This window comes from Hyperolius riggenbachi, chromosome 10, assembly GCF_040937935.1.
Source record: "Hyperolius riggenbachi isolate aHypRig1 chromosome 10, aHypRig1.pri, whole genome shotgun sequence".
NCBI lineage: Eukaryota > Metazoa > Chordata > Amphibia > Anura > Hyperoliidae > Hyperolius > Hyperolius riggenbachi.
In genome coordinates, this window is record NC_090655.1 from 212,373,105 (window position 1) to 212,399,372 (window position 26,268).

The window sequence follows — 26,268 nt, forward strand, 5'->3', positions numbered from 1 at the left end:
TATTCCCAGCAGCGACACAGAGCACCATGCTATACAGTGGCGGGTGAGCGGTGTACTACTATTCCCAGAAGACACAGAGTGGCATTAAACAGAATGCTATATAGTGTGGCTGAGCGAGGTACACAGAGTGGCAGTAAACAGAATGCTATATAGTGTGGCTGAGCGAGCGGTGTACTACTATTCTCAGCAGACACAGAACAGTAAACAGAATGCTATATAGTGTGGATGAGCGGTGTACCACTATTCCCAGCAGCGACACAGAGCACAATGCTATACAGTGGCGGGTGAGCGGTGTACCACTATTCCCAGCAGCGACACAGAGAACAATGCTATACAGCGGCGGGTGAGCGGTGTACTACTATTCCCAGAAGACACAGAGTGGCAGTAAACAGAATGCTATATAGTGTGACTGAGCGAGCGGTGTACTACTATTCCCAGCAGACACAGAACAGTAAACAGAATGCTATATAGTGTGGCTGAGCGAGGTACACAGAGTGGCAGTAAACAGAATGCTATATAGTGTGGCTGAGCGAGCGGTGTACTACTATTCCCAGCAGACACAGAACAGTAAACAGAATGCTATATAGTGTGGCTGAGCGAGGTACACAGAGTGGCAGTAAACAGAATGCTATATAGTGTGGCTGAGCGAGCGGTGTACTACTATTCCCAGCAGACACAGAACAGTAAACAGAATGCTATATAGTGTGGCTGAGCGAGGTACACAGAGTGGCAGTAAACAGAATGCTATATAGCAGTGGTTCCCAACCCATGTGCCGCGACACATACATGTGTCGCGGCAGCTTTGGGTATGTGTCGCGGCTCTCGGAGGGGAAGCGCAGTGGAGGGAGAAGAATTGTGGGCAGCGGCGGAGAAGGGGGCCATCTCCCCCCCTTCTCTCACCTTAGGGTGCTCTGCCTCCCTCACTCTCCCCTCCAATACTAACTGTGGCGGGCTGGCGGCACTTGGCAGTGGGCGGGACTTACCTTCCGTGTCGCTCCATGCGCCGGCCGGAAGTTCTGGCTCTGCAGCCACTGCTCTGGTCTGGATAAGGCCAGAGTAGTGGCAAATCATCCCGCGCCGGCGACGAGACCAGACGGGACAGAGACACGGAAGGTAAGTTCCGCCCCTCTGCCAGCCACCGCACTTGTTCCGGAGGAGAGAGCGAGAGCACCCTGAGGTGCCGCTCTCCTTCCCTCGCTCTCTCCTCCTGGGGGGGGGGCACCTGGCTACATATACTGGGCACATATCCCTGGCTACATATACCCCTGACTACATATACTGGGGACATATACCCCTGACTACATATACCAGGGACATATACACCTGCCTACATATACTGGGGACATATACCTCTGGCTACATATACTGGGGACATATACACCTGCCTACATATACTGTGGACATATACACCTGCCTACATATACTGGGGACATATACCTCTGGCTACATATACTGGGGACATATACCGGGGACATATACACCTGCCTACATATACTGGGGACATATACCCCTGCCTACATATACTGGGGACATATACCCCTGCCTACATATACTGGGGACATATACCCCTGCCTACATATACTGGGGACATATACCCCTGCCTACATATACTGGGGACATATACCCCTGCCTACATATACTGGGGACATATACCCCTGCCTACATATACCCCTGCCTACATATACTGGGGACATATACCCCTGCCTACATATACTGGGGACATATACCCCTACCTACATATACTGGGGACATATACCCCTGCCTACATATACTGGGGACATATACCCCTGCCTACATATACTGGGGACATATACCCCTGCCTACATATACTGGGGACATATACCCCTGCCTACATATACTGGGGACATATACCCCTGCCTACATATACTGGGGACATATACCCCTGCCTACATATACTGGATACATATACCCCTGCCTACATATACTGGGGACATATACCCCTGCCTACATATACTGGGGACATATACCCCTGCCTACATATACTGGGGACATATACCCCTGCCTACATATACTGGGGACATATACCCCTGCCTACATATACCCCTGCCTACATATACTGGGGACATATACCCCTGCCTACATATACTGGGGACATATACCCCTGCCTACATATACTGGGGACATATACCCCTGCCTACATATACTGGAGACATATACCCCTGCCTACATATACTGGAGACATATTCCCCTGCCTACATATCCTGGGCACATATACCCCTGGCTACATATCCTGGGCACATATACCCCTGGCTACATATACTGGGCACATATATCCCTGGCTACATATACTGGGCACATATACCCCTGGCTACATATACTGGGGACAACTGGCTGTTTGTCATTATGTGCATTTACTGGTGAAAAGCTGTCTCTTATGTGCATTTACTGGTGAAAAGCTGTCTCTTATTATGTGCATTTACTGGTGAAAAGCTGTCTCTTATTATGTGCATTTACTGGTGAAAAGAGGTCTTTTATTATGTGCATTTACTGGGGAAACGCTGTCTCTCATTACCTGCATTTACTGGTGAAACGCTGTCTATTATGTGCATTTAGTGGGGAAACGCTGTCTCTCATTACATGCATTTAGTCTACGTGTCACGGAGATCTGAACGTTTGGTTTGATGTGTAACGACTCCAAAAAGGTTGGGAACCACTGCTATATAGTGTGGCTGAGCGAGCGGTGTACTACTATTCCCAGCAGCGACACAATGACTGGGAGGACCCTGGCTAGCGTGGCTGGAGCGTGAACTACCCTGCCTGCCTACCCAAAGCTAAACCCACAGACAAATGGCGGAGATATGACGTGGTTCGGGTATTTATTTACCCGAACCACGTGACAGTTCGGCCAATCAGAGCGCGTTCGGGTCCGAACCACGTGACCCGTTCGGCCAATCACAGCGCTAGCAGAACGTTCGGCCACGCGCTCTTAGTTCGGCCATGCGGCCGAACGGTTTGGCCGAACACCATCAGGTGTTCGGCCGAACTCGAACATCACCCGAACAGGGTGATGTTCTGCAGAACCCGAACAGTGGCGAACACTGTTCGCCCAACACTAGGCCTGACCACAGATGGCACCGCTGCTGATAAGCAGTCAGCAGACACTTGTTTACCAGTATGTATAAATATATAAGGCCTCTTTTCCATTGGCAGGCGTTGAAATGCCTGTCTCACTCTTATGAATAACGAAGATATTACAACTGCCTGTTTGCTGCCTGGTAACTGCTTGTTGAGCACACAGCTCAACAGTCTGTGGACAAGAGGCCTAATGCAACATTGTAGTTGGGAGATACAAACACTCTAGACATCTTATGTGTGATGTAGGCCCATCCTATGTGCTAGTATCCTGCACATTTCTCAGCCTGATATTCCCCTCCAGGGGTCAGTAGCCCCCCAGCCCCATATGATGCATGGCGGAGATACTTTTCTTCATATTGAGGGGGGAGTGACAGAAAACATTGTATATTAGACGTTGTATTCCCCCTGATAATGATGGAGACAGAAGAGATCGGGGGAGCAGTAAGCAGAGCTGGTCACATAAGGCCCGGTTCACATTAGCGGTGGCTATCCGGAATAGCCGTGCCGGAGCCGCACCGCATGCTGGCCGGACGAAACGGACGCACGGCATAGCAATGTAAGTCTATGCCAGGGTTCACATGTGTCCGTTTCGTCCGGACCGGAGCCGGACCGGATCCGGACTCCGGTGTCCGTTCCAACATGCGCTATTTTTTGGTCCGGCTCCTCCGGCAGCCGTATCCGGGGCGGAGCCGGACTGCACCATCCGGCCAATGGAAACCAATGAGAACCGGAGAGCGCACAACACACTGGCAAAAAATCCGGATGTTCTACCCCACTTCCTATGCGGATTTTTGCGGCGATATTGGCTGGGGACACATGGGCAAGCATTTTGGAGTGGAGCAGCACAGCTGGATCCGGATCCGGAGATGTTGGCAGCATGTCGGAGGTGGAGGTGAGTGCTAAACAGCAGAGGGCCTGATTCCACAGGTCCCCCTTCTGCTGACCTCCCAGACCCCAACATTTTTTTTTTTTTTTATACAGGTTGTTACTCTTTAAGAATCCGGATCCGGACCGCAACCGTGTTCATACCGCACGGAAACCGTATGCAACCGGACCGGATCCGGACAGGAACCGTACGGTTCAGGTCCGATCCGGCTCCGGTGCGGTCCGGACATCCGGTGCGGTTTTTGCAAAACCGCAAGTGTGAACCGGCCCGGGTAGGAAACACAAGCAGAGAGCCGAGCAGTGACAGCTGTGTGGAGAGGAGAGGGCGGCAGAGAGTCCGGATCCCACCAATAGGAAGAGAGGCGCGCTCCTATCAGCAGCCAATGGCAGCGCGGCCGGAGAGGCTATATATGCGCTGATTGGCGCTCTCCCTGCAATGTTACACTGTGTTGTGCAGGAAGATGGCAGAGACCGCACCAGCAGCCGCCCCTCCCGCAGCGGAGCCCGCCGCCAAGAAGAAGCAGTGCAAGAAGGCGGCAGCCGGAGGAGCCAAGAAAGCCAGCAAGAAGCCTTCCGGTCCCAGCGTGTCCGATCTGATCGTCAGAGCCGTGTCCGCCTCTAAGGAGCGCAGCGGGGTCTCCCTGGCCGCCCTGAAGAAGGCTCTGGCTGCCGGAGGATACGATGTAGAGAAGAATAACAGCCGCCTCAAGCTGGCCGTCAGGAGCTTGCTGACAAAGGGCACCCTTGTCCATGTCAAAGGTACCGGCGCCTCCGGCTCCTTCAAGATCAGCAAGAAGGAGGGCAGCAAAGACAAGGCGGCCGCCAAGAAGAAGCCATCCGCTGCGGCCAAGCCTAAGAAGCCGGCTGCTGCTGCCAAAAAGGCGGCCAAGTCCCCAAAGAAGGCTAAGAAAGCCCCCAGTGCTGCCAAGAAGAGCCCGAAGAAAGCGGCCAAGAAACCGGCGTCAGCTGCTAAGAAGCCAAAAGCTGCCGCTAAGAGCCCGGCAAAGAAGGCAGCCAAGCCTAAAGCCGCTAAGAGCCCGGCAAAGAAGGCAGCCAAGCCTAAAGCCGCTAAGAGCCCAGCAAAGAAGGCAACGAAGCCTAAAGCCGCTAAGAGCCCGGCTAAGAAGGCCGCTCCTAAGAAGAAATAAGCCAGAAGCCTTCCCTTATCTCCTCAAACCCAAAGGCTCTTTTCAGAGCCACCCACTCTCTCCTGACAGAGCTGTATAATCCCACTACAGATCATGTAACACCAGAGTATAGCAATGAATAAGTCGCGGAATAGATCTGATTATGGTAGAAATTTATCAGCCAGCTTTACAAACCAGACTGTCTCTTTCCCCTCTAAGTGAACGCACACTGGATGTAATTTCCCCGAGAATTCTGATTTAGTCTGACTAGCGTCTGCCAGATTTAGTGTTACAGGAAGCCCACCTATGAATAACGAAGATATTTCACCTACGTGGTGGGCAGCACGATCAGGATTGCGTAGGTGGGTTAGCAGTGATGGGACCCCGGTTCGAAACCCAGTCGGAGTTGTATCTGCTCGGTGTATGTATGTTTTTCCCGTGTCTGTGTGGGTTTCCTCCGAGCATGTTGTTGTCCTCCCACATCCGGAAAGCATACAGATAAGTTAGTTGGCATCCCCCTTAATTGGCTCTAGACTAGGATACATACACTTCAAATACATACATATGACCATGGTAAGGATTAGATTATGAGCACCTCTGAGGAACAGTTAAGTGACAAATATGTGCAATATAAAATATACACATGAAAAAGGTGTCTGGAAAGAGGAATAAGCTCTAATGTAGAATAGACGAGGGTGCACCGTGCACGGCATATAGAAACGCAGAGCACTGACCTCTACATACATTTAGGTGTTGCTTAGTACTTATACAGGAACCGTACAGAGGACTCGTGCTGGTTCTGATCTTCAGACTAGAATAGTCCAATAAATAGCTTCCGGCAATTTGCTATTAGAAGTACAGCTGGAGCTCTCGCCCGGTCCCCAACACAGTGACTATTCGGAGCTACCTAGCTTTCTCTGAAGGGCTGCCATCCTTGTCTTGTTTGTCCCTGGATAGAGAATGTCAGAGTAAGGGGGACGTTACACATCCTATTACCGACAACCCCAGCAGGTGATCTGGTTCCCTTTCTGTATGGAGATGCCCACCCCGTGTAGATGTGAAAGGCGGACATACACGCCAAGAGATAGAGTCGGGGGACCTGGCAACGGCTCATTATTAGAATCTCGGGTGTTATTAGTTGCACTCAGCTCTCCATGCCCCCGGGGATGCACGTTTCTCTATCATCCTTATAACAGCAGCAACATTCAGAAAGATCACTAAAATGTATTAGTTGAGAGAAGAACACCACTTAATATACACCGGAGCCCTCGAGATAATTAGTGACGGTGTCAGGGAAGCGCTGCTGAGTAGCTGGAGGAACAGAGTGCAGCCAAGATGTAGCATGCAGCTTTCTGCAGACAGCTGTGCCGCCATTCAACGGCTGAATGTAGAGACCTCCCCCCCCAATTTGGAAAGATTGCACAGCATACGGCAATTTGCTTCATGCAAGGTTCTCAAATGGCGGGATGCAGCTCAATAGCACAAGTCTGTCACGAACAAACTGCTCTCCGTCAGTCACTCCACCTTGTCCCAGGAAGGGACACAGTACACAAATGCTGCCCCTGAAATGTTTCACCTTGCATCATGAGAGAACCAGCCCTGCACACGTTCTATCTGCATATACTAGGCACGGGACAACTCCAGCTACAGATCCCCTAGTTTCCCTGCAGCGAGTAGATGGGGTGACGTGCGGCACTACAGCTCTGTATAGAGGATGTGGGGGGTGGCTCTGAAAAGAGCCTTTGTGTGACGTAATAGGATGGCTGCGTGACGTGATCAGGCCCTCTCGCCGCGGATCCTGCGGGCCAGCTGGATGTCTTTGGGCATGATGGTGACCCTCTTGGCGTGGATGGCGCACAGGTTGGTGTCCTCGAAGAGCCCCACCAGGCAGGGCCGGCCCGCTCATGAGGCGGGGTGAAACTTTTGCCTCAGGCGGCAAATTTCTAGGGGCGGCATCCGCCCGTCGGAGGGTGCGGGTAGCCGGCCGCCCAGCTGGAGGGGTAGCGGGCAGGACGGGGGTATTGGGCCTAGCGGCGGGGAGGGGGGTCGGACCCCCCCCTCCCTTGCCTGGGTCCCCGTCCTCCGCTCCCCTCCAGCCTTAAATACATCAGAACTAGCGCAACTCGTAAGAGGCAGTGGGCGGGGAGGACTCACCTCTTCCTCGCTCGATCCAGCGTGCGCTCCACTGACGTCACTTCCTGCACGCCGCCCACTGTATTGTAAATGGACGGCGCTGCAGGAAGGGACGTCAGTGGAGCGCACGCTGGATCGAGCGAGGAAGAGGTGAGTCCTCCCCGCCCACTGCCTCTTACGAGTTGCGCTAGTTCTGATGTATTTAAGGCTGGAGGGGAGCGGAGGACGGGGACCCAGGCGAGGGAGGGGGGGGGGGGGTCCGACCCCCCTCCCCGCCGCTAGGCCCAATACCCCCGTCCTGCCCACTACCCCTCCAGCTCGGCGGCGCCCCCCCCCCCCCCATGGGGGGGGGGGGGGGGGGGCAATCATTTTTTTTTAAATTTGCCTCAGGCGGCAAAAAGTCTAGGGCCGGCCCTGCCACCAGGTAAGCCTCGCTGGCCTCCTGCAGAGCCATGACGGCCGAGCTCTGGAAGCGCAGGTCGGTCTTGAAGTCCTGAGCGATCTCCCGCACCAGGCGCTGGAAGGGCAGCTTGCGGATTAGCAGCTCGGTGGATTTCTGGTAGCGGCGGATCTCGCGGAGAGCCACAGTGCCGGGCCGGTAGCGGTGGGGCTTCTTCACTCCGCCGGTGGCTGGAGCGCTCTTACGGGCGGCTTTAGTAGCCAGCTGCTTGCGGGGAGCCTTCCCGCCGGTGGACTTGCGGGCTGTCTGCTTGGTTCTGGCCATGCCTGCTAATCAGCGTCACTAATGTGCTGCTGCGAATATCAGGAGACACAGCCGCCGCTACTCCTATTTATACTGAGCTCTGCCCTCTGATTGGTCGGGGCGTGTCTTGTCTCTCCCTGATTGACTATTGGAGGGCATCCGTTATTGTTCAAATGTACCGCCAGACAATTGTTCCAGCAGCTGCAGCAGCCCGCCAATTTCCCCTAAGAGGTCATTCTTGCCTATTAATTAAACTAAAAATAAAAAACTATACTAGATAATTATAAAGCCGCGGGAAATAGTGGAAGGATTAGGAACATAAAATAAAGTACTTGTTTCTCTGCAGCTCACACAGCTCAAGCTGTTCTGTATCGGCTCAGATCAGAGGAGGAGAGGAGACCGGAGCCAGAGAGGAAACATTGTAACAGATGAGAGAAATAGATACAATATTTGGGCTGTTCATGTATCTATCTAGGCAGCTGCAGCCGCTACACATCACTTGTGACTACAGATTGGCAGGCGGGGGATCCCTGTCCCTCCCTGGCACCATTCATCAGCTACCATAGTCATAAGTAGTGAAAGAAATGCTCCAGACAAAAAATGAAAAGCCTACAGCGGCTGCTTATCCTTGTGATACGATTTCTTATTTCAATGGACATCTGGCTAGTTGGGTATTAATAAACAAAAATCTAAAAATAAGCATACAATCTATAACTTATGCAATAAACCTTAACCATTTTTTTCTTGCATACTGTACAGATTTTTATGCATTGTATATTTTTTTATTTCCCCTACTGCAGTAGGTCAGTAGAGGTGATTGGTGCGTGTTTGGAGGCTTCTAGATGTACATATACTCATTTGAAGGCAGCTTTTTATATTGTTACTACCTGGGGCTATTATAGTATTGAGAGAGTGAAAGGAGGATGAGTGAATTTAGCAGCAGGATTAGAAAGGCAGTGGCATGTCCAATATATATTTTCCCATACCGTTTATCATCTACCGCTGCATTGATGAAGGGCCGGGTATGTTCTGCTCTGGGAGACTGGGGTATGTCCGAGTGTAAAGAGGTCGTCTGCTGCAGTGTTCTGAACAACATCCGTACAAACAGATTAAAGGCTGCATGCTAAAACTGTTCAGCCATCTTCCCATCTGCGAACACCCTGTCTGACCCCATAATTCCCCCAGAAACACAGGGGTCAGGACAGTGAGCACCTATTAGTTACATACGTCTACTGCAGGCTTTCTCTCAACCAGGGCTCCCTGGAACCCCAGGGTTCCTTGAGGACTCTGCAGTGGTTCTCTGGCATTTTCCGTCATCGTGGGGGAAGTATAATAGAGCACATTATAATAGGGGGTACTGTAAAAAGAAGCACTGAATTGGGGATCAGCACAATCATGAGCACAGTAGAATGAGTGGCAGTGTAAGGAGTTAGGGAAATTTACAGCCTCACCTACTTGCCTCCGAAAAAATAAATGCAGGGGTTCCTCGAGATTAAAAAATTGTTTGCAGGGGTTCCTTGAGACCCAAGTTATTTGCAGGGTTCCTCCAGGGTAAAAAGGTAAAGGTTGAGAAAGACTGGTCTACTGGCTCCACAATAGTGTTGGGTGGGCAGTGGCAACCATCAAATCATTTTGTAACGTGGCTCATTCAACCACTATTACCGCAGGAAGGAGAAGAATGCCGAAGTTATGTGTATTGCATGGCAGATCGGATAGTATTAGGAAGTATTACCAAATCACCCTAAGGCCCCGTTCACACTTGCGGTTTTGCAAAAACCGCACCGGATGTCCGGACCGCACCGGAGCCGGATCGGACCTGAACCGTACGGTTCCTGTCCGGATCCGGTCCGGATCCGGTCCGGTTGCATACGGTTTCCGTGCGGTATGAACACGGTTGCGGTCCGGATCCGGATTCTTAAAGAGATAACAACCTGTATAAATACCTGGGGTTCTGGGAGGTCAGCAGAAGCTCTGGGGTCATTGTTGGAGACAGCTGGACGTGTGGAGACCATCCTTGGATACAGAGACAGCAGTTGGGACCATGGATCCAGTCATTTTTTACGCTTATTACCTGGGAATTCTCTCCTTCCTGTTGTTTACCTACTACTATGTGGGGAGAAGGCGTGCTCCTCGCAGGAGATGGTGGGTGCACCCTCTACTAGCCAGGAGGCAGAGGAAGGGAGAGTTCCAGGCCCTCTACCGGGACCTCAGACGACACCCACAGAAGTTCTACAGCTACACTCGGATGTCTATTCCCCTGTAAGTATATAGGCCTAAATACACCAACCCCCACCATTCCTAAACACCCCACCCTCACCCCCACAACACCTCATCCCTGTATACCTAGCTAAACACACCACCCTGACCCCCACACCCCTGTATACCTAGCTATACACTACACCCCCACCCTCCACAACACTCCCAAACCTCTGTAAACACACCTCCCCCATCCTCCACCCAACACCTTGTCCCACAACATACTTTACAGCTTCTTCCTTTCCATCTCCTGACAGGTTTGATACCCTTTTGGAGATGGTGAAGGATGACCTTAGGAAGAAGGATACCACGTTCAGGAGAGCAGTCACACCACAAGAACAACTACTCATCACACTGAGGTATGTAAAAACAAATTTTTTTATTGCAAAAACAACCACTTTCCAACATGGAAACATTCTTCCAACATGGAAGACAAAAAAATAACATATCTATGGTATAGCCCGGTCAGTTTTAAGGAACACCAACCACCAACTTTGTGCTGGAAGAGTTGTAGGGCATAGCTGCCCAAGTGTCTTTCAGGGACACCAGGCCCTAATAAATTGAAGTGCTTCAAAAACCTAACCACTGGCACAGGACCCTCTGAGCCATGGATGAAGGACACAGGTCAGTGAAAAGGCTAGGCCTCTCACCGACCAGTCAAGGTGTCCTTCATCCATGGCTCCAAGGGTCTTGTCCAAGTGGTTAGGAACAAGAACAAAGTGAGGAGCAAGAGGAACCGATGGCAGAGGTGCAGGACTACAGGTGGAGTGCAACAGGCACAAGGTTGTGACCAAGGTAGTGTCTTTCGGGGACACCAGGCCCTAAAATTGAAGTGCTTCAAAAACCTAACCACTGGCACATGACCCTCTGAGCCATGGATGAAGGACACAGGTCAGTGAAAAGGCTAGGCCTCTCACCGACCAGTCAAGGTGTCCTTCATCCATGGCTCCAAGGGTCTTGTGCAAGTGGTTAGGAACAAGAACAAAGTGAGGAGCAAGAGGAACCGATGGCAGAGGTGCAGGACTACAGGTGCAGTGCAACAGGCACAAGGTTGTGACCAAGGTAGTGTCTTTCGGGGACACCAGGCCCTAAAATTGAAGTGCTTCAAAAACCTAACCACTGGCACATGACCCTCTGAGCCATGGATGAAGGACACAGGTCAGTGAAAAGGCTAGGCCTCTCACCGACCAGTCAAGGTGTCCTTCATCCATGGCTCCAAGGGTCTTGTGCAAGTGGTTAGGAACAAGAACAAAGTGAGGAGCAAGAGGAACCGATGGCAGAGGTGCAGGACTACAGGTGCAGTGCAACAGGCACAAGGTTGTGACCAAGGTAGTGTCTTTCGGGGACACCAGGCCCTAAAATTGAAGTGCTTCAAAAACCTAACCACTGGCACATGACCCTCTGAGCCATGGATGAAGGACACAGGTCAGTGAAAAGGCTAGGCCTCTCACTGACCAGTCAAGGTGTCCTTCATCCATGGCTCCAAGGGTCTTGTGCAAGTGGTTAGGAACAAGAACAAAGTGAGGAGCAAGAGGAACCGATGGCAGAGGTGCAGGACTACAGGTGCAGTGCAACAGGCACAAGGTTGTGACCAAGGTAGTGTCTTTCGGGGACACCAGGCCCTAAAATTGAAGTGCTTCAAAAACCTAACCACTGGCACATGACCCTCTGAGCCATGGATGAAGGACACAGGTCAGTGAAAAGGCTAGGCCTCTCACCGACCAGTCAAGGTGTCTTTCATCCATGGCTCCAAGGGTCTTGTGCAAGTGGTTAGGAACAAGAACAAAGTGAGGAGCAAGAGGAACCGATGGCAGAGGTGCAGGACTACAGGTGCAGTGCAACAGGCACAAGGTTGTGACCAAGGTAGTGTCTTTCGGGGACACCAGGCCCTAAAATTGAAGTGCTTCAAAAACCTAACCACTGGCACATGACCCTCTGACAAAACATGTAACCTGCGGGCCTCAGCTTGAAGCTTAATGGTATTGGGAGTCACAGATAGGAAAGAGGCTCCATCATACCTCCATATACAAGGCAATATAGTAAAAAATCCAATCCGGGCTCAACCTTCATATGTAGAAACTTCAGTAATGCATATTTATTTGCAGCGGTTATACAGCATAAAAACAGCACAACGTTTCGGGCGTGAGGCCCTTTCTCAAGTGCTCAATCAACTGGTTCACATCTCTACCATAAATAACCTGCTGTGACATAGACACACCCATCTATGGGTGGGCACATACTTCTATTCACAGATTAACCCTATCCATAGGGGACAGCTACAAAAATCTTCATAAGAAACATTTCAGACTAAAGTCCTCGTTAAGGCCATGAGGGAGTTGCGTGCCCAATCGATCCATCCACCATGCCTCCCTTCTCAGTAACAGGGTTCTAAAATCTCTTCCCTCTTGTGTTTGCACAACTTCAAGAACCTGCCATCTAAGCTGGCTAACACTGTGTCTCAAATCAATAAAATGTCTTGCTAGGGGGTACCCTCTCTTTTTACCCTTCTCCTTTTCTTCCTTTTCTATCCTTTCCTTCAGAGCATCAGGATTCCGTATATGGCACCTGTGCTCATTTAACCGTGTTTTTATGTCCCTCGAAGTCTGGCCCACATAGGCCAAACCACACGGGCACTTGATGACATAAATGACCCCCCGAGTCTCACATGTGGCATAGTCCTTTAAGTGAATAGGTTCACCAGTCATGGGGTGACTAACAATGGGGCCCTTAATAATGGCATTGCAATGCTGACAGCTTAAACAAGGGAATGTACCTTTTTTGGGTTCCCCCAGGAATAATTGTCTAGCTGGTCTGGATCTACCAATATCTGCCCTTACAAGGGTGTCCCTGACTGATTTTGCTTTCCTATATACAAATCTTGGGGGTGACCTGCATGCATGGGCCAACTGGGCATCCGCCTCAACCAAAGGCCAGAACTTAAAAACTGTGTCACGTAAGATATTGGACTCCTTACAATACGTGGTCACAAAATTAACATCACTCTCAACCTCCTGCTCATGCTCCTTATACGTCCTCAATGTTTCTCTGGCTATCTCTCCCACCTCTCTTGCATAATCCTCACATAATTTTTGATTATAACCCCTTCTCACAAAGTCTTGAGTGAGGAGCTGCGCCTGCTTCCAATATAGAATGTCACTTGACGTAATCCGTCTTAATCGTATATATTGACTTTTTGGAAGGCCATTCAATAAAGGCCTAGGATGGCAGCTGCTAGCCAGCAAGAAGCCATTTTTATCCGTATCTTTACGGTATAAATCGGTATCGAAGCCATTTGAATTTTTAGTTATCTCTACATCTAGAAAATGCAGAACCTGTCTATCAAATTCCATCTTAAATTTCAATGTAGTGTGTTTCTCATTCAATTCATTGAAAAACAAGCACAGCTCCTCCTCTGATCCCGTCCAACCAAAGAACAGATCATCGATAAATCTGCAGTACCCCCGGATACCGACAGGGGCCTCCGCGCCCAAAAAATGGACCTTTTCAAAGTCAGACATAACAATATTAGCCACCGTAGGGGCATAAGGGGCCCCCATCGGCACCCCAAGGCACTGCAGATAATGCTCATCACCAAACCTAAAATAGGAATGGGAAATGCAAAACTCCAAACATGACATAATGAACATGAGCATCTCATTAGAAATCCTTCCTTCATTCATAAGTCTCCCCTTAACAGCCAGTAACGCTTCATCGTGAATTATATTATTATATAAATTGACCACATCCATGCTGACCAGATAACGTATCCCGCCAGCATCCATGTGGTCCAATACTTTCAAAAATTGTGTGGTGTCCCTTAAACAACACTCGCCTGCTTTGACTATGGGCTGAAGCCATGTGTCCACAAAGATGCCGAGAGGTTCCAAAAGGGAATCGACTGCCGACACTATAGGTCTTCCGGGGGGGGTGATATAAATCCTTGTGTACTTTTGGTAATGTATAAAACACCGGGGTTCTTGGTGTGTCTTTCTTCAAGGCTATCGCTAAATCCCTAGACACTAGCCCTGTCTCAACTGCATCATCTAATAAGATATCTATCTCCTGTTTAAATTGTAGAGTAGGATCCCTCGGTAATATTCTATACATATTTGCATCGCCTAGTTGACGTTGGATTTCAGCAATATAGTCCTTGCGATTCTGTATAACAATTGCACCCCCCTTATCTGCTTTTTTAATAATTATCGTCGGGTCGCCCTTCAAGTGTCTCAAAGCAGCATTCTCTGCTCTCGTCAGATTCTGCCCCTTTGATGTCCTTTTCCCTTTTACAGCTTTCTCCGTCTCCTTCAGCACCAATTTCTCAAATAAATCCAATGTGCCACTAGCAAATGGCGGATCAGTCTTACACCTTGTTCTAAGTCTACTGGGTATATCTATAATGTCCGCTGGACGAATCAAAGGTCCCTTCTTAGGTGTTTGCAAGCTATGCCACACACGCCATTTAACATTCCTGGTGTATTTATACAAATCTGTCTTGACATTAAACATATTGATGCTACTCGTAGGGACAAATCCTAATCCCTTATCAAGCAATGACAGTTCAGCTGGAGACAATACCCGATCTGAGATGTTAATGACCCTCTGATTTCTATCAGTAAGCGTTATGTTATTGGAATCAGCCGGGCCCTGTTGGCGATGGTCACCAATCACAACATCACACGGATCGTTATGCCTGTCAGTCTCTTCAACCCCCACTCCCAGCGTGACTCTCTGTGTTGGCTTACCTCCGGCGGCTGTTGCCTCATCCCTCCGTGTTGTAATTATTTCCGGGCGGCACATTGTTACTGCTGGCTGCGGGTGGCTGGCCGATTCGGCTGGGGGGCACCTCCCTGAGGTTTCTGCGCTCCCCCTGCGCCTCTTCCGCGTCCTCTTCCGCCTCCGCCTCTGGCTCCTCCCCTTCCTCCCCTCGCACGACCTCCACGTCCCCCCCTCGTATCCGGGGGCCGGTCGTAGGAAAAAGGGGTGGCGTAATCAGGCTCACTCACCTCAGAGTCAGATGCTCCCTCTGCTGGTGGGGGGTTCTTTTTCAATTGTCTCGCAAATCTTCGGATTAATCTCCAGCTGTAAACCCGATTTTTTTCGTAGTCCACGGTGTCTCTCTTAAATTTATCCAACTTCCCCTTCAGGATGCTGTTCCTTAACTCTTCAATGGTCACATCAAGTTGCTCCTTAAAGGTATTGTATGCAGCAATAGTATCTTTAGCCAATAACTCAGATGTTAAGCGTTCTATTTCCTTTTGTTGTTCAATGATTTGAGGATGTAAATATTGTACAGTCAATAACATTAAATCTTGAGAGCACTTGTTCAGAATGCCATACCACTTAGTGAGGAAATCAGGATTGTCTTTGCAAAGTAAAGGTGAGAGGACAATTCTCAATCCCCTGGGGATCCTGTCGACCTTTATATACTCCGTTAGTGTAGATGCATGCAGTGATACTGTCACTTCCTTGCGTATTGCTGCTTCTAACTGTGCTTTAATATGGTCGGCTGGGTCTTGTTTTACTATATTGCCTTGTATATGGAGGTATGATGGAGCCTCTTTCCTATCTGTGACTCCCAATACCATTAAGCTTCAAGCTGAGGCCCGCAGGTTACATGTTTTGTCGTTGTGGATCTACCATCATATCTGCGTGCGGCCTTGGAGAATGAATATGTCGTTCACTGAAATAGCAGATTCAAGTGAAGAAAAAGCGGAATACTACAGTATATCATCTGAGGAGAGGACAGCTATCCTTGAATTAGGGGAGTCTGTAAGATATACATTTACTGGGATACAACAAGACCCAGCCGACCATATTAAAGCACAGTTAGAAGCAGCAATACGCAAGGAAGTGACATTATCACTGCATGCATCTACACTAACGGAGTATATAAAGGTCGACAGGATCCCCAGGGGATTGAGAATTGTCCTCTCACCTTTACTTTGCAAAGACAATCCTGATTTCCTCACTAAGTGGTATGGCATTCTGAACAAGTGCTCTCAAGATTTAATGTTATTGACTGTACAATATTTACATCCTCAAATCATTGAACAACAAAAGGAAATAGAACGCTTAACATCTGAGTTATTGGCTAAAGATACTATTGCTGCATACAATACCTTTAAGGAGCAACTTGATGTGACCATTGAAGAGTTAAGGAACAGCATCCTGAAGGGGAAGTTGGATAAATTTAAGAGAGACACCGTGGACTACGAAAAAAATCGGGTTTACAGCTGGAGATTAATCCGAAGATTTGCGAGACAATTGAAAAAGAACCCCCCACCAGCAGAGGGAGCATCTGACTCTGAGGTGAGTGAGCCTGATTACGCCACCCCTTTTTCCTACGACCGGCCCCCGGATACGAGGGGGGGACGTGGAGGTCGTGCGAGGGGAGGAAGGGGAGGAGCCAGAGGCGGAGGCGGAAGAGGACGCGGAAGAGGCGCAGGGGGAGCGCAGAAACCTCAGGGAGGTGCCCCCCAGCCGAATCGGCCAGCCACCCGCAGCCAGCAGTAACAATGTGCCGCCCGGAAATAATTACAACACGGAGGGATGAGGCAACAGCCGCCGGAGGTAAGCCAACACAGAGAGTCACGCTGGGAGTGGGGGTTGAAGAGACTGACAGGCATAACGATCCGTGTGATGTTGTGATTGGTGACCATCGCCAACAGGGCCCGGCTGATTCCAATAACATAACGCTTACTGATAGAAATCAGAGGGTCATTAACATCTCAGATCGGGTATTGTCTCCAGCTGAACTGTCATTGCTTGATAAGGGATTAGGATTTGTCCCTACGAGTAGCATCAATATGTTTAATGTCAAGACAGATTTGTATAAATACACCAGGAATGTTAAATGGCGTGTGTGGCATAGCTTGCAAACACCTAAGAAGGGACCTTTGATTCGTCCAGCGGACATTATAGATATACCCAGTAGACTTAGAACAAGGTGTAAGACTGATCCGCCATTTGCTAGTGGCACATTGGATTTATTTGAGAAATTGGTGCTGAAGGAGACGGAGAAAGCTGTAAAAGGGAAAAGGACATCAAAGGGGCAGAATCTGACGAGAGCAGAGAATGCTGCTTTGAGACACTTGAAGGGCGACCCGACGATAATTATTAAAAAAGCAGATAAGGGGGGTGCAATTGTTATACAGAATCGCAAGGACTATATTGCTGAAATCCAACGTCAACTAGGCGATGCAAATATGTATAGAATATTACCGAGGGATCCTACTCTACAATTTAAACAGGAGATAGATATCTTATTAGATGATGCAGTTGAGACAGGGCTAGTGTCTAGGGATTTAGCGATAGCCTTGAAGAAAGACACACCAAGAACCCCGGTGTTTTATACATTACCAAAAGTACACAAGGATTTATATCACCCCCCCGGAAGACCTATAGTGTCGGCAGTCGATTCCCTTTTGGAACCTCTCGGCATCTTTGTGGACACATGGCTTCAGCCCATAGTCAAAGCAGACGAGTGTTGTTTAAGGGACACCACACAATTTTTGAAAGTATTGGACCACATGGATGCTGGCGGGATACGTTATCTGGTCAGCATGGATGTGGTCAATTTATATAATAATATAATTCACGATGAAGCGTTACTGGCTGTTAAGGGGAGACTTATGAATGAAGGAAGGATTTCTAATGAGATGCTCATGTTCATTATGTCATGTTTGGAGTTTTGCATTTCCCATTCCTATTTTAGGTTTGGTGATGAGCATTATCTGCAGTGCCTTGGGGTGCCGATGGGGGCCCCTTATGCCCCTACGGTGGCTAATATTGTTATGTCTGACTTTGAAAAGGTCCATTTTTTGGGCGCGGAGGCCCCTGTCGGTATCCGGGGGTACTGCAGATTTATCGATGATCTGTTCTTTGGTTGGACGGGATCAGAGGAGGAGCTGTGCTTGTTTTTCAATGAATTGAATGAGAAACACACTACATTGAAATTTAAGATGGAATTTGATAGACAGGTTCTGCATTTTCTAGATGTAGAGATAACTAAAAATTCAAATGGCTTCGATACCGATTTATACCGTAAAGATACGGATAAAAATGGCTTCTTGCTGGCTAGCAGCTGCCATCCTAGGCCTTTATTGAATGGCCTTCCAAAAAGTCAATATATACGATTAAGACGGATTACGTCAAGTGACATTCTATATTGGAAGCAGGCGCAGCTCCTCACTCAAGACTTTGTGAGAAGGGGTTATAATCAAAAATTATGTGAGGATTATGCAAGAGAGGTGGGAGAGATAGCCAGAGAAACATTGAGGACGTATAAGGAGCATGAGCAGGAGGTTGAGAGTGATGTTAATTTTGTGACCACGTATTGTAAGGAGTCCAATATCTTACGTGACACAGTTTTTAAGTTCTGGCCTTTGGTTGAGGCGGATGCCCAGTTGGCCCATGCATGCAGGTCACCCCCAAGATTTGTATATAGGAAAGCAAAATCAGTCAGGGACACCCTTGTAAGGGCAGATATTGGTAGATCCAGACCAGCTAGACAATTATTCCTGGGGGAACCCAAAAAAGGTACATTCCCTTGTTTAAGCTGTCAGCATTGCAATGCCATTATTAAGGGCCCCATTGTTAGTCACCCCATGACTGGTGAACCTATTCACTTAAAGGACTATGCCACATGTGAGACTCGGGGGGTCATTTATGTCATCAAGTGCCCGTGTGGTTTGGCCTATGTGGGCCAGACTTCGAGGGACATAAAAACACGGTTAAATGAGCACAGGTGCCATATACGGAATCCTGATGCTCTGAAGGAAAGGATAGAAAAGGAAGAAAAGGAGAAGGGTAAAAAGAGAGGGTACCCCCTAGCAAGACATTTTATTGATTTGAGACACAGTGTTAGCCAGCTTAGATGGCAGGTTCTTGAAGTTGTGCAAACACAAGAGGGAAGAGATTTTAGAACCCTGTTACTGAGAAGGGAGGCATGGTGGATGGATCGATTGGGCACGCAACTCCCTCATGGCCTTAACGAGGACTTTAGTCTGAAATGTTTCTTATGAAGATTTTTGTAGCTGTCCCCTATGGATAGGGTTAATCTGTGAATAGAAGTATGTGCCCACCCATAGATGGGTGTGTCTATGTCACAGCAGGTTATTTATGGTAGAGATGTGAACCAGTTGATTGAGCACTTGAGAAAGGGCCTCACGCCCGAAACGTTGTGCTGTTTTTATGCTGTATAACCGCTGCAAATAAATATGCATTACTGAAGTTTCTACATATGAAGGTTGAGCCCGGATTGGATTTTTTACTACATGACCCTCTGAGCCATGGATGAAGGACACAGGTCAGTGAAAAGGCTAGGCCTCTCACCGACCAGTCAAGGTGTCCTTCATCCATGGCTCCAAGGGTCTTGTGCAAGTGGTTAGGAACAAGAACAAAGTGAGGAGCAAGAGGAACCGATGGCAGAGGTGCAGGACTACAGGTGCAGTGCAACAGGCACAAGGTTGTGACCAAGGTAGTGTCTTTCGGGGACACCAGGCCCTAAAATTGAAGTGCTTCAAAAACCTAACCACTGGCACATGACCCTCTGAGCCATGGATGAAGGACACAGGTCAGTGAAAAGGCTAGGCCTCTCACCGACCAGTCAAGGTGTCCTTCATCCATGGCTCCAAGGGTCTTGTGCAAGTGGTTAGGAACAAGAACAAAGTGAGGAGCAAGAGGAACCGATGGCAGAGGTGCAGGACTACAGGTGCAGTGCAACAGGCACAAGGTTGTGACCAAGGTAGTGTCTTTCGGGGACACCAGGCCCTAAAATTGAAGTGCTTTAAAAACCTAACCACTGGCACAGGACCCTCTGAGCCATGGATGAAGGACACAGGTCAGTGAAAAGGCTAGGCCTCTCACCGACCAGTCAAGGTGTCCTTCATCCATGGTTCAAAGGGTCTTGTGCAAGTGGTTAGGAACAAGAACAAAGTGAGGAGCAAGAGGAACCGATGGCAGAGGTGCATGACTACAGGTGCAGTGCAACAGGCACAAGGTTGTGACCCAGGTAGTGTCTTTCGGGGACACCAGGCCCTAAATTATTAGTGCTTCTAAAACCTAACCACTGGCACAGGACCCTCTGAGCCATGGATGAAGGACACAGGTCAGTGAAAAGGCTAGGCCTCTCACCGACCAGTGAAGGTGTCCTTCACCCATGGCTCCAAGGGTCTTGTGCAAGTGATTAGGATCAACAAAGTAAGGAACAAGAGGAATCAAAGGCACAGGTGCAGGACTACAGGTGCAGTGCAACAGGCACAAGGTTGTGACCCAGGTAGTGTCTTTCGGGGACACCAGGCCCTAAAGTTCAAGTCCAGCAAAACCAAAAGTTAAAAAGCCCTGTGATGGTATCCTTCCTCCGAGGATCGGAGGTATTCAGAGGAGCATGTCCAGGAACAATTTGACTTTTTTTTTCAAATTGTATCGGCACCACTACTAGAAAAGGTGGGAGTTGCTGCCTGGAAATCTGGACTCTCTTGGGTGCTGGTCGTGGATGAGCTGGACCCTGACAGCGGTGGCCCATATTGACTGCCTCTGTAGCCGGTGTACATCTGTGATGATTGCCAGGTGGGCACCGCTGTTGGTTGTGGGGGTCTAAAAATTGGTGGTTGCAATAATGGCGTGTCCATGTGCTGTTTAATCACCTCCAGCAAATTGGAATGGCACGCCATCAGGTTTTGGGAAGGCACCTTTTCCAGATATGGTATTAGAGACATCACAGTGTGAAAACATGGGTGTGCCTGCAATTTCAGTAGTTCCTTGCTTTGTTGATGCATTTGCTGCATCATGTTCTGCAGCTGGCCCACCGACTGATGATGCTGCGCACGCAGTTGGTCGATTTCTCCTCTGTGCATCTCATGCACCATTTTAAGCTCGTCCCTGTAGTGCCCATGTACAGCGTCGAGCTCACATTGCAGTGAAGTGATGTGGGACTTGTACTGCTCCATGATATGGCCCCTGTCCTCATCTTGCAACTGCCGGGTTATGAGAGTTTGGTGGCTCTGAAGAATCCCGAGAAGTCCGGAGACAGCCCCGGACATCTCGGACTCTGTCTCTCTCCTTGTTGGGGGGAGGGTACCTCGACGCCTCACTGGTGTGGTGGTCCTCACTGGTGGTGTGGCAGCATCTTCCCGTCCTCTGGCCTGTGTCGGGGTTGCCCTGCGCGCTGGTTGTGCTGCAGTCTCTCGGTGCTCCTCACTTTGTTCTTGTTCCCCTGGAGCTTCCATAGCGGTCGATTGTGGAGGTTCAGCTTCTTCCACACTCGGTCCTGCAACCTCAACATCCAAGCTCTCTTCTGCCAAGTCATCATCAAAGGAGAGAGCTGGGATTAAGGACTCCCTCCTCCTACTCCTCTCCTCGGGGCAATAGGTTACATCGGCGACGTCATCATCCACCAAGCTCTCCTCACTGCTGAACCGTGCCTCCTGGGTCGGTTCCTCTTGCTCCAAATTGTCTTCAGTCCTGTAGATAAAAACAATATTTATTGGTGTGCCAAACAGCATGTGGCGTCAATTCACAGAGCTAGCAAACACTAGCAATCACTTTATCAACCGTTTCTACCCAACATTTGATAAAGCTTGTGAGAAAAGTTCGCTAGCCATGGGAATTGAGGCCATAGCAATACATGGCCGAAGTCATGGTAAATGAGCTCTCAGTTCCTGCCCACAGTAGTGGTACTTACAGTCTAGGTTCCAGGCTTGCATTGATGAAAGACAATTGCTTGGCAAATTGGTAGTCTTTTTGTCGCCTTCCCCCGCCACTGCCACTTCGTTCGGCAAGTTTTTTCTTCCGTAGCCATTTCACGTATGCATCCCGTATATTGCGCCACCTTGTCTTGAACCTTTCTCCTGTAACGACATGAAAAATTGATTTCGATTATTTCTCTTGTAGGTACATCGCAACTGGACAAACATATACATCGCTACATGTCACATTTCGTATTGGGAAGAGCACGGTGGCAGGCATCGTCGTGAGGACTTCGAGGATCCTTTGGACGCGACTGAGGGCCAGATACATGCCTGTGCCGGACACCACGAAATGGGAGGAGATCGCCCAGGGCTTCTGGACCGAGTGCAAGTTTCCTAATTGTGTTGGCGCACTGGATGGGAAACACATCCGGCTTCAGAAACCTGTGGGGAGTGGCAGCCATTATTTCAACTATAAAAAATACTTTAGCATTGTTCTAATGGCTGTGGCAGATGCGGACTACAAGTTTGTGTACGTGGACGTGGGGTCGTACGGTAGTTCCAATGACTCTGGAATTTTCCAGCGTACGACCCTTTGCCGGCTGATGGAGGAAGGCAGACTGCGTCTCCCCCGTGACAGACCCTGGCCTGGGACAAGGGCACCGGCCTACCCCTATGTGTTTGTGGGGGACTAGGCCTTCGCCCTGTCCGACCATGTAATGCGTCCGTACCCAGACAGGGGACTTGATGCCAGCCAGCTACACTTCAATGCTCGGTTGAGCCGTGCAAGGAGAATGGTGGAGTGCACATTTGGGATCCTGGTGTCAAAGTGGAGGGTGTTCCACACGCCCATGCTGCTGAAACCGGGCAACGCAGTTGTCGTGGTGAAGGCAGCATGCATCCTCCACAACTTTGTGCGGCAGGAGGAAAGAGAGACTCCGGAACCCCCGAATGTGCTTCCACTAATGCCCCTGCGGAGGTATGCAACCAGGCCAAGGGTAGTGTCACTGCGGAACAGGGACCAACTGAGACTTTATTTTACCACACCACCAGGACGAGGGTGAATGTTTGGTTTTTAATATGTTTTGTTGAAATGTGTTTATTTTAGAGTTTCAAGTTTTTGAGTGATTTTAAATGTATTAATTTTTTACAATAAATTATTGATGTATAATAATTGGTCATTGTGTATGTTTTACGTGCACAGGTGGGGTACATCGCAGGTGGGTGGGATACATCACAGGTGGGTGGGATACATCACAGGTGGGGTACAGGTGGGTGGGATACATCACAGGTGGGGTACAGGTGGGTGGGATACATCACAGGTGGGTGGGATACATCACAGGTGGGATACATCACAGGTGGGTGGGATACAGCACAGGTGGGGTACATCACAGGTGGGGTACAGGTGGGTGGGATACATCACAGGTGGGTGGGATACAGCACAGGTGGGGTACATCACAGGTGGGGTACAGGTGGGATACATCACAGGTGGGTGGGATACAGCACAGGTGGGGTACAGGTGGGTGGGATACATCACAGGTGGGGTACAGGTGGGTGGGATACATCACAGGTGGGGTAGAGGTGGATGGGATACATCACAGGTGGGATACATCACAGGAGGGGTACAGGTGGTTGGGATACATCACAGGTGGGGTACAGGTGGGTGGGATACATCACAGGTGGGGTACAGGTGGGTGGGATACATCACAGGTGGTTGGGATACATCACAGGTGGGGTACAGGTGGGTGGGATACATCACAGGTGGGGTACAGGTGGGTGGGATACATCACAGGTGGGTGGGATACAGCACAGGTGGGGTACATCACAGGTGGGGTACAGGTGGGTGGGATACATCACAGGTGGGTGGGATACATCACAGGTGGGGTACAGGTGGGTGGGATACATCACAGGTGGGGTACAGGTGGGTGGGATACATCACAGGTGGGTGGGATACAGCACAGGTGGGGTACATCACAGGTGGGGTACAGGTGGGTGGGATACATCACAGGTGGGTGGGATACAGCACAGGTGGGGTACAGGTGGGTGGGATACATCACAGGTGGGTGGGATACAGCACAGGTGGGGTACAGGTGGGTGGGATACATCACAGGTGGGGTACAGGTGGGTGGGATACATCACAGGTGGGGTAGAGGTGGATGGGATACATCACAGGTGGGGTACAGGTGGGTGGGATACATCACAGGTGGGGTAGAGGTGGATGGGATACATCACAGGTGGGATACATCACAGGAAGGGTACAGGTGGGTGGGATACATCACAGGTGGGGTACAGGTGGGTGGGATACATCACAGGTGGGGTACAGGTGGGTGGGATACATCACAGGTGGTTGGGATACATCACAGGTGGGGTACAGGTGGGTGGGATACATCACAGGTGGGGTACAGGTGGGTGGGATACATCACAGGTGGGTGGGATACAGCACAGGTGGGGTACATCACAGGTGGGGTACAGGTGGGTGGGGTACATCACAGGTGGGGTACAGGTGGGTGGGATACATCACAGGTGGGGTACAGGTGGGTGGGATACATCACAGGTGGTTGGGATACATCACAGGTGGGGTACAGGTGGGTGGGATACATCACAGGTGGGGTACAGGTGGGTGGGGTACAGGTGGGTGGGATACATCACAGGTGGGTGGGATACAGCACAGGTGGGTGGGATACAGCACAGGTGGGGTACAGGTGGGTGGGATACATCACAGGTCGGTGGGATACATGTGGGTGGGATACATCACAGGTGGGGTACAGGTGGGTGGGATACATCACAGGTGGGGTAGAGGTGGATGGGATACATCACAGGTGGGGTACAGGTGGGTGGGATACATCACAGGTGGGGTACAGGTGGGTGGGATACATCACAGGTGGGTGGGATACAGCACAGGTGGGGTACATCACAGGTGGGGTACAGGTGGGTGGGATACATCACAGGTGGGTGGGATACAGCACAGGTGGGGTACATCACAGGTGGGGTACAGGTGGGTGGGATACATCACAGGTGGGGTACAGGTGGGTGGGATACATCACAGGTGGGTGGGATACATCACAGGTGGGATACATCACAGGTGGGGTACAGGTGGGTGGGATACATCACAGGTGGGGTACAGGTGGGTGGGGAACAGGTGGGTGGGCAACACAAATCCATAGCAAAAGTGGAATACATCACAAGCTTAAACCACAAGCCCCCCCAAAAAACTTCTAGTCAACATACCCTCTGTGTCTTGCTGTCTCTTGCTCAAGTTCTCAAAGTCCTCCACATACAGCTTGGCAATTTTTTTCCACAGGCCTCTGCATTTTTTGATGTTGCTGTGGTCCGCATCCCCCTTGTCCCACAGGGCTGGTACCTGCTGCACCTGTAGGATGAGGTCTTCTGATGTGTAGGGCCTCACCCCCTCGCTATCAGACAGATCCTGCTCCATATTGCTGCCAAAGAGCTCCAGCATGAAGTCACTGCTGCTCCACTCTGTGAACGCTGGTGCCATGTGGTCCCCATCCAAAATGGCCACCATACCATAGAGTCAGCATAGGAAGTGTGGTACAACATCCGGTTTTTATAGCCAGTGTGTTGTGCGCTCTCCGGTTCTCATTGGTTTCCATTGGCCGGATGCAACATTCCGGCTCCGGTCCGGATACGTCAGCCGGACCAAAAAATAGCGCATGTTGGAACGGACGCCGGAGTCCGGATCCGGTCCGGCTCCGGTCCGGACGAAACGGACGCATGTGAACGGTCGCATAGACTTTCATTGCTATGCCGTGCGTCCGTTTCGTCCGGTCCGCATGCGGTCCGGCTCCGGCACGGCGATTCCGGATAGCAGCCGCTAATGTGAACCGGGCCTAATCTTACAGACTTTGTAACGGTTAATTTGCAAGATCACTGTAAAATAAGCATTATGTATCCCAACATATCATACAGGGAATACCGGTCCCGGAATACTGGTCTGCCCAATTTAGGAATATATTTGTTCGGCCTCCTTTATTACGTTCACGAAATAAATATGAGCACTTTACCAGCTTTGAACAGGCTCTGCCGCCTAGAGGTTAATGTATGCATGATAAAAGCCGATAGACCAACGTCACTCAGCTCATATATTGATATGAATCAGCCTAAACCGCAAATCGTTAAAATAAGTGGCCTAGAGGTGGGAAGAAACTACTACGTGTAGGAGCCCCACTGCACGGGTGACTAGCCAATAATCTGTTTACTAATATCGGGTGCTGCAAAAAAAAAAAAAAAAAAAAGATCAGGAGCATATTCTATGACAGGCCGCCTAACAATCAGACAGGTAATAAACCAGCTCCGTAGTGATTTGGTGGGTGGCTCTTAGAAGAGCCTTTGGGGTGTGCTTTGTATCCGGGCAGCGCTG

The 26,268-nt window shown here is 49.9% G+C and overlaps 3 protein-coding genes across 3 annotated transcripts; 1 reads left to right on the forward strand and 2 right to left on the reverse strand.

Annotated features, from left to right (window-relative positions):
• Positions 1 to 4,442: 4,442 nt before the first annotated feature.
• LOC137534410 (histone H1A-like) lies at positions 4,443 to 5,152 on the forward strand. Its single transcript, XM_068255906.1, has one exon. The coding sequence runs from the start codon at positions 4,443 to 4,445 to the stop codon at positions 5,127 to 5,129; it is 687 nt and encodes a 228-aa protein (XP_068112007.1). The 3' UTR covers positions 5,130 to 5,152.
• Positions 5,153 to 6,884: 1,732 nt separating this feature from the next.
• On the reverse strand, positions 6,885 to 7,983 carry LOC137536791 (histone H3-like). The gene is made up of 2 exons (XM_068258992.1): positions 7,658 to 7,983; positions 6,885 to 6,987 (listed from the first exon to the last, which is right to left on the reverse strand). Exons 1-2 carry the CDS (start codon positions 7,963 to 7,965, stop codon positions 6,885 to 6,887), a joined length of 411 nt encoding a protein of 136 aa, XP_068115093.1. The 5' UTR covers positions 7,966 to 7,983.
• Positions 7,984 to 20,396: 12,413 nt separating this feature from the next.
• On the reverse strand, positions 20,397 to 21,945 carry LOC137534401 (uncharacterized). Its single transcript, XM_068255897.1, has 2 exons — positions 21,884 to 21,945; positions 20,397 to 21,663 (listed from the first exon to the last, which is right to left on the reverse strand). Exon 2 carries the CDS (start codon positions 21,426 to 21,428, stop codon positions 20,616 to 20,618), a length of 813 nt encoding a protein of 270 aa, XP_068111998.1. The 5' UTR covers positions 21,429 to 21,663; positions 21,884 to 21,945; the 3' UTR covers positions 20,397 to 20,615.
• Positions 21,946 to 26,268: the final 4,323 nt, after the last annotated feature.

What these genes read in the sequence shown, in the direction of transcription:
- LOC137534410 (XM_068255906.1), top strand. Translation starts at nt 4,443, where the DNA reads ATGGCAGAGACCGCACCAGCAGCCGCCCCTCCCGCAGCGGAGCCCGCC.
- LOC137536791 (XM_068258992.1), bottom strand. Translation starts at nt 7,965, where the DNA reads ATGGCCAGAACCAAGCAGACAGCCCGCAAGTCCACCGGCGGGAAGGCT. An exon ending in AGCGAGGCTTACCTGGTGGC is followed by an intron (nt 6,988 to 7,657) that starts AGGGCCGGCCCT and finishes CTGCCTGGTGGG; the next exon opens with GCTCTTCGAGGACACCAACC.
- LOC137534401 (XM_068255897.1), bottom strand. Translation starts at nt 21,428, where the DNA reads ATGGAAGCTCCAGGGGAACAAGAACAAAGTGAGGAGCACCGAGAGACT.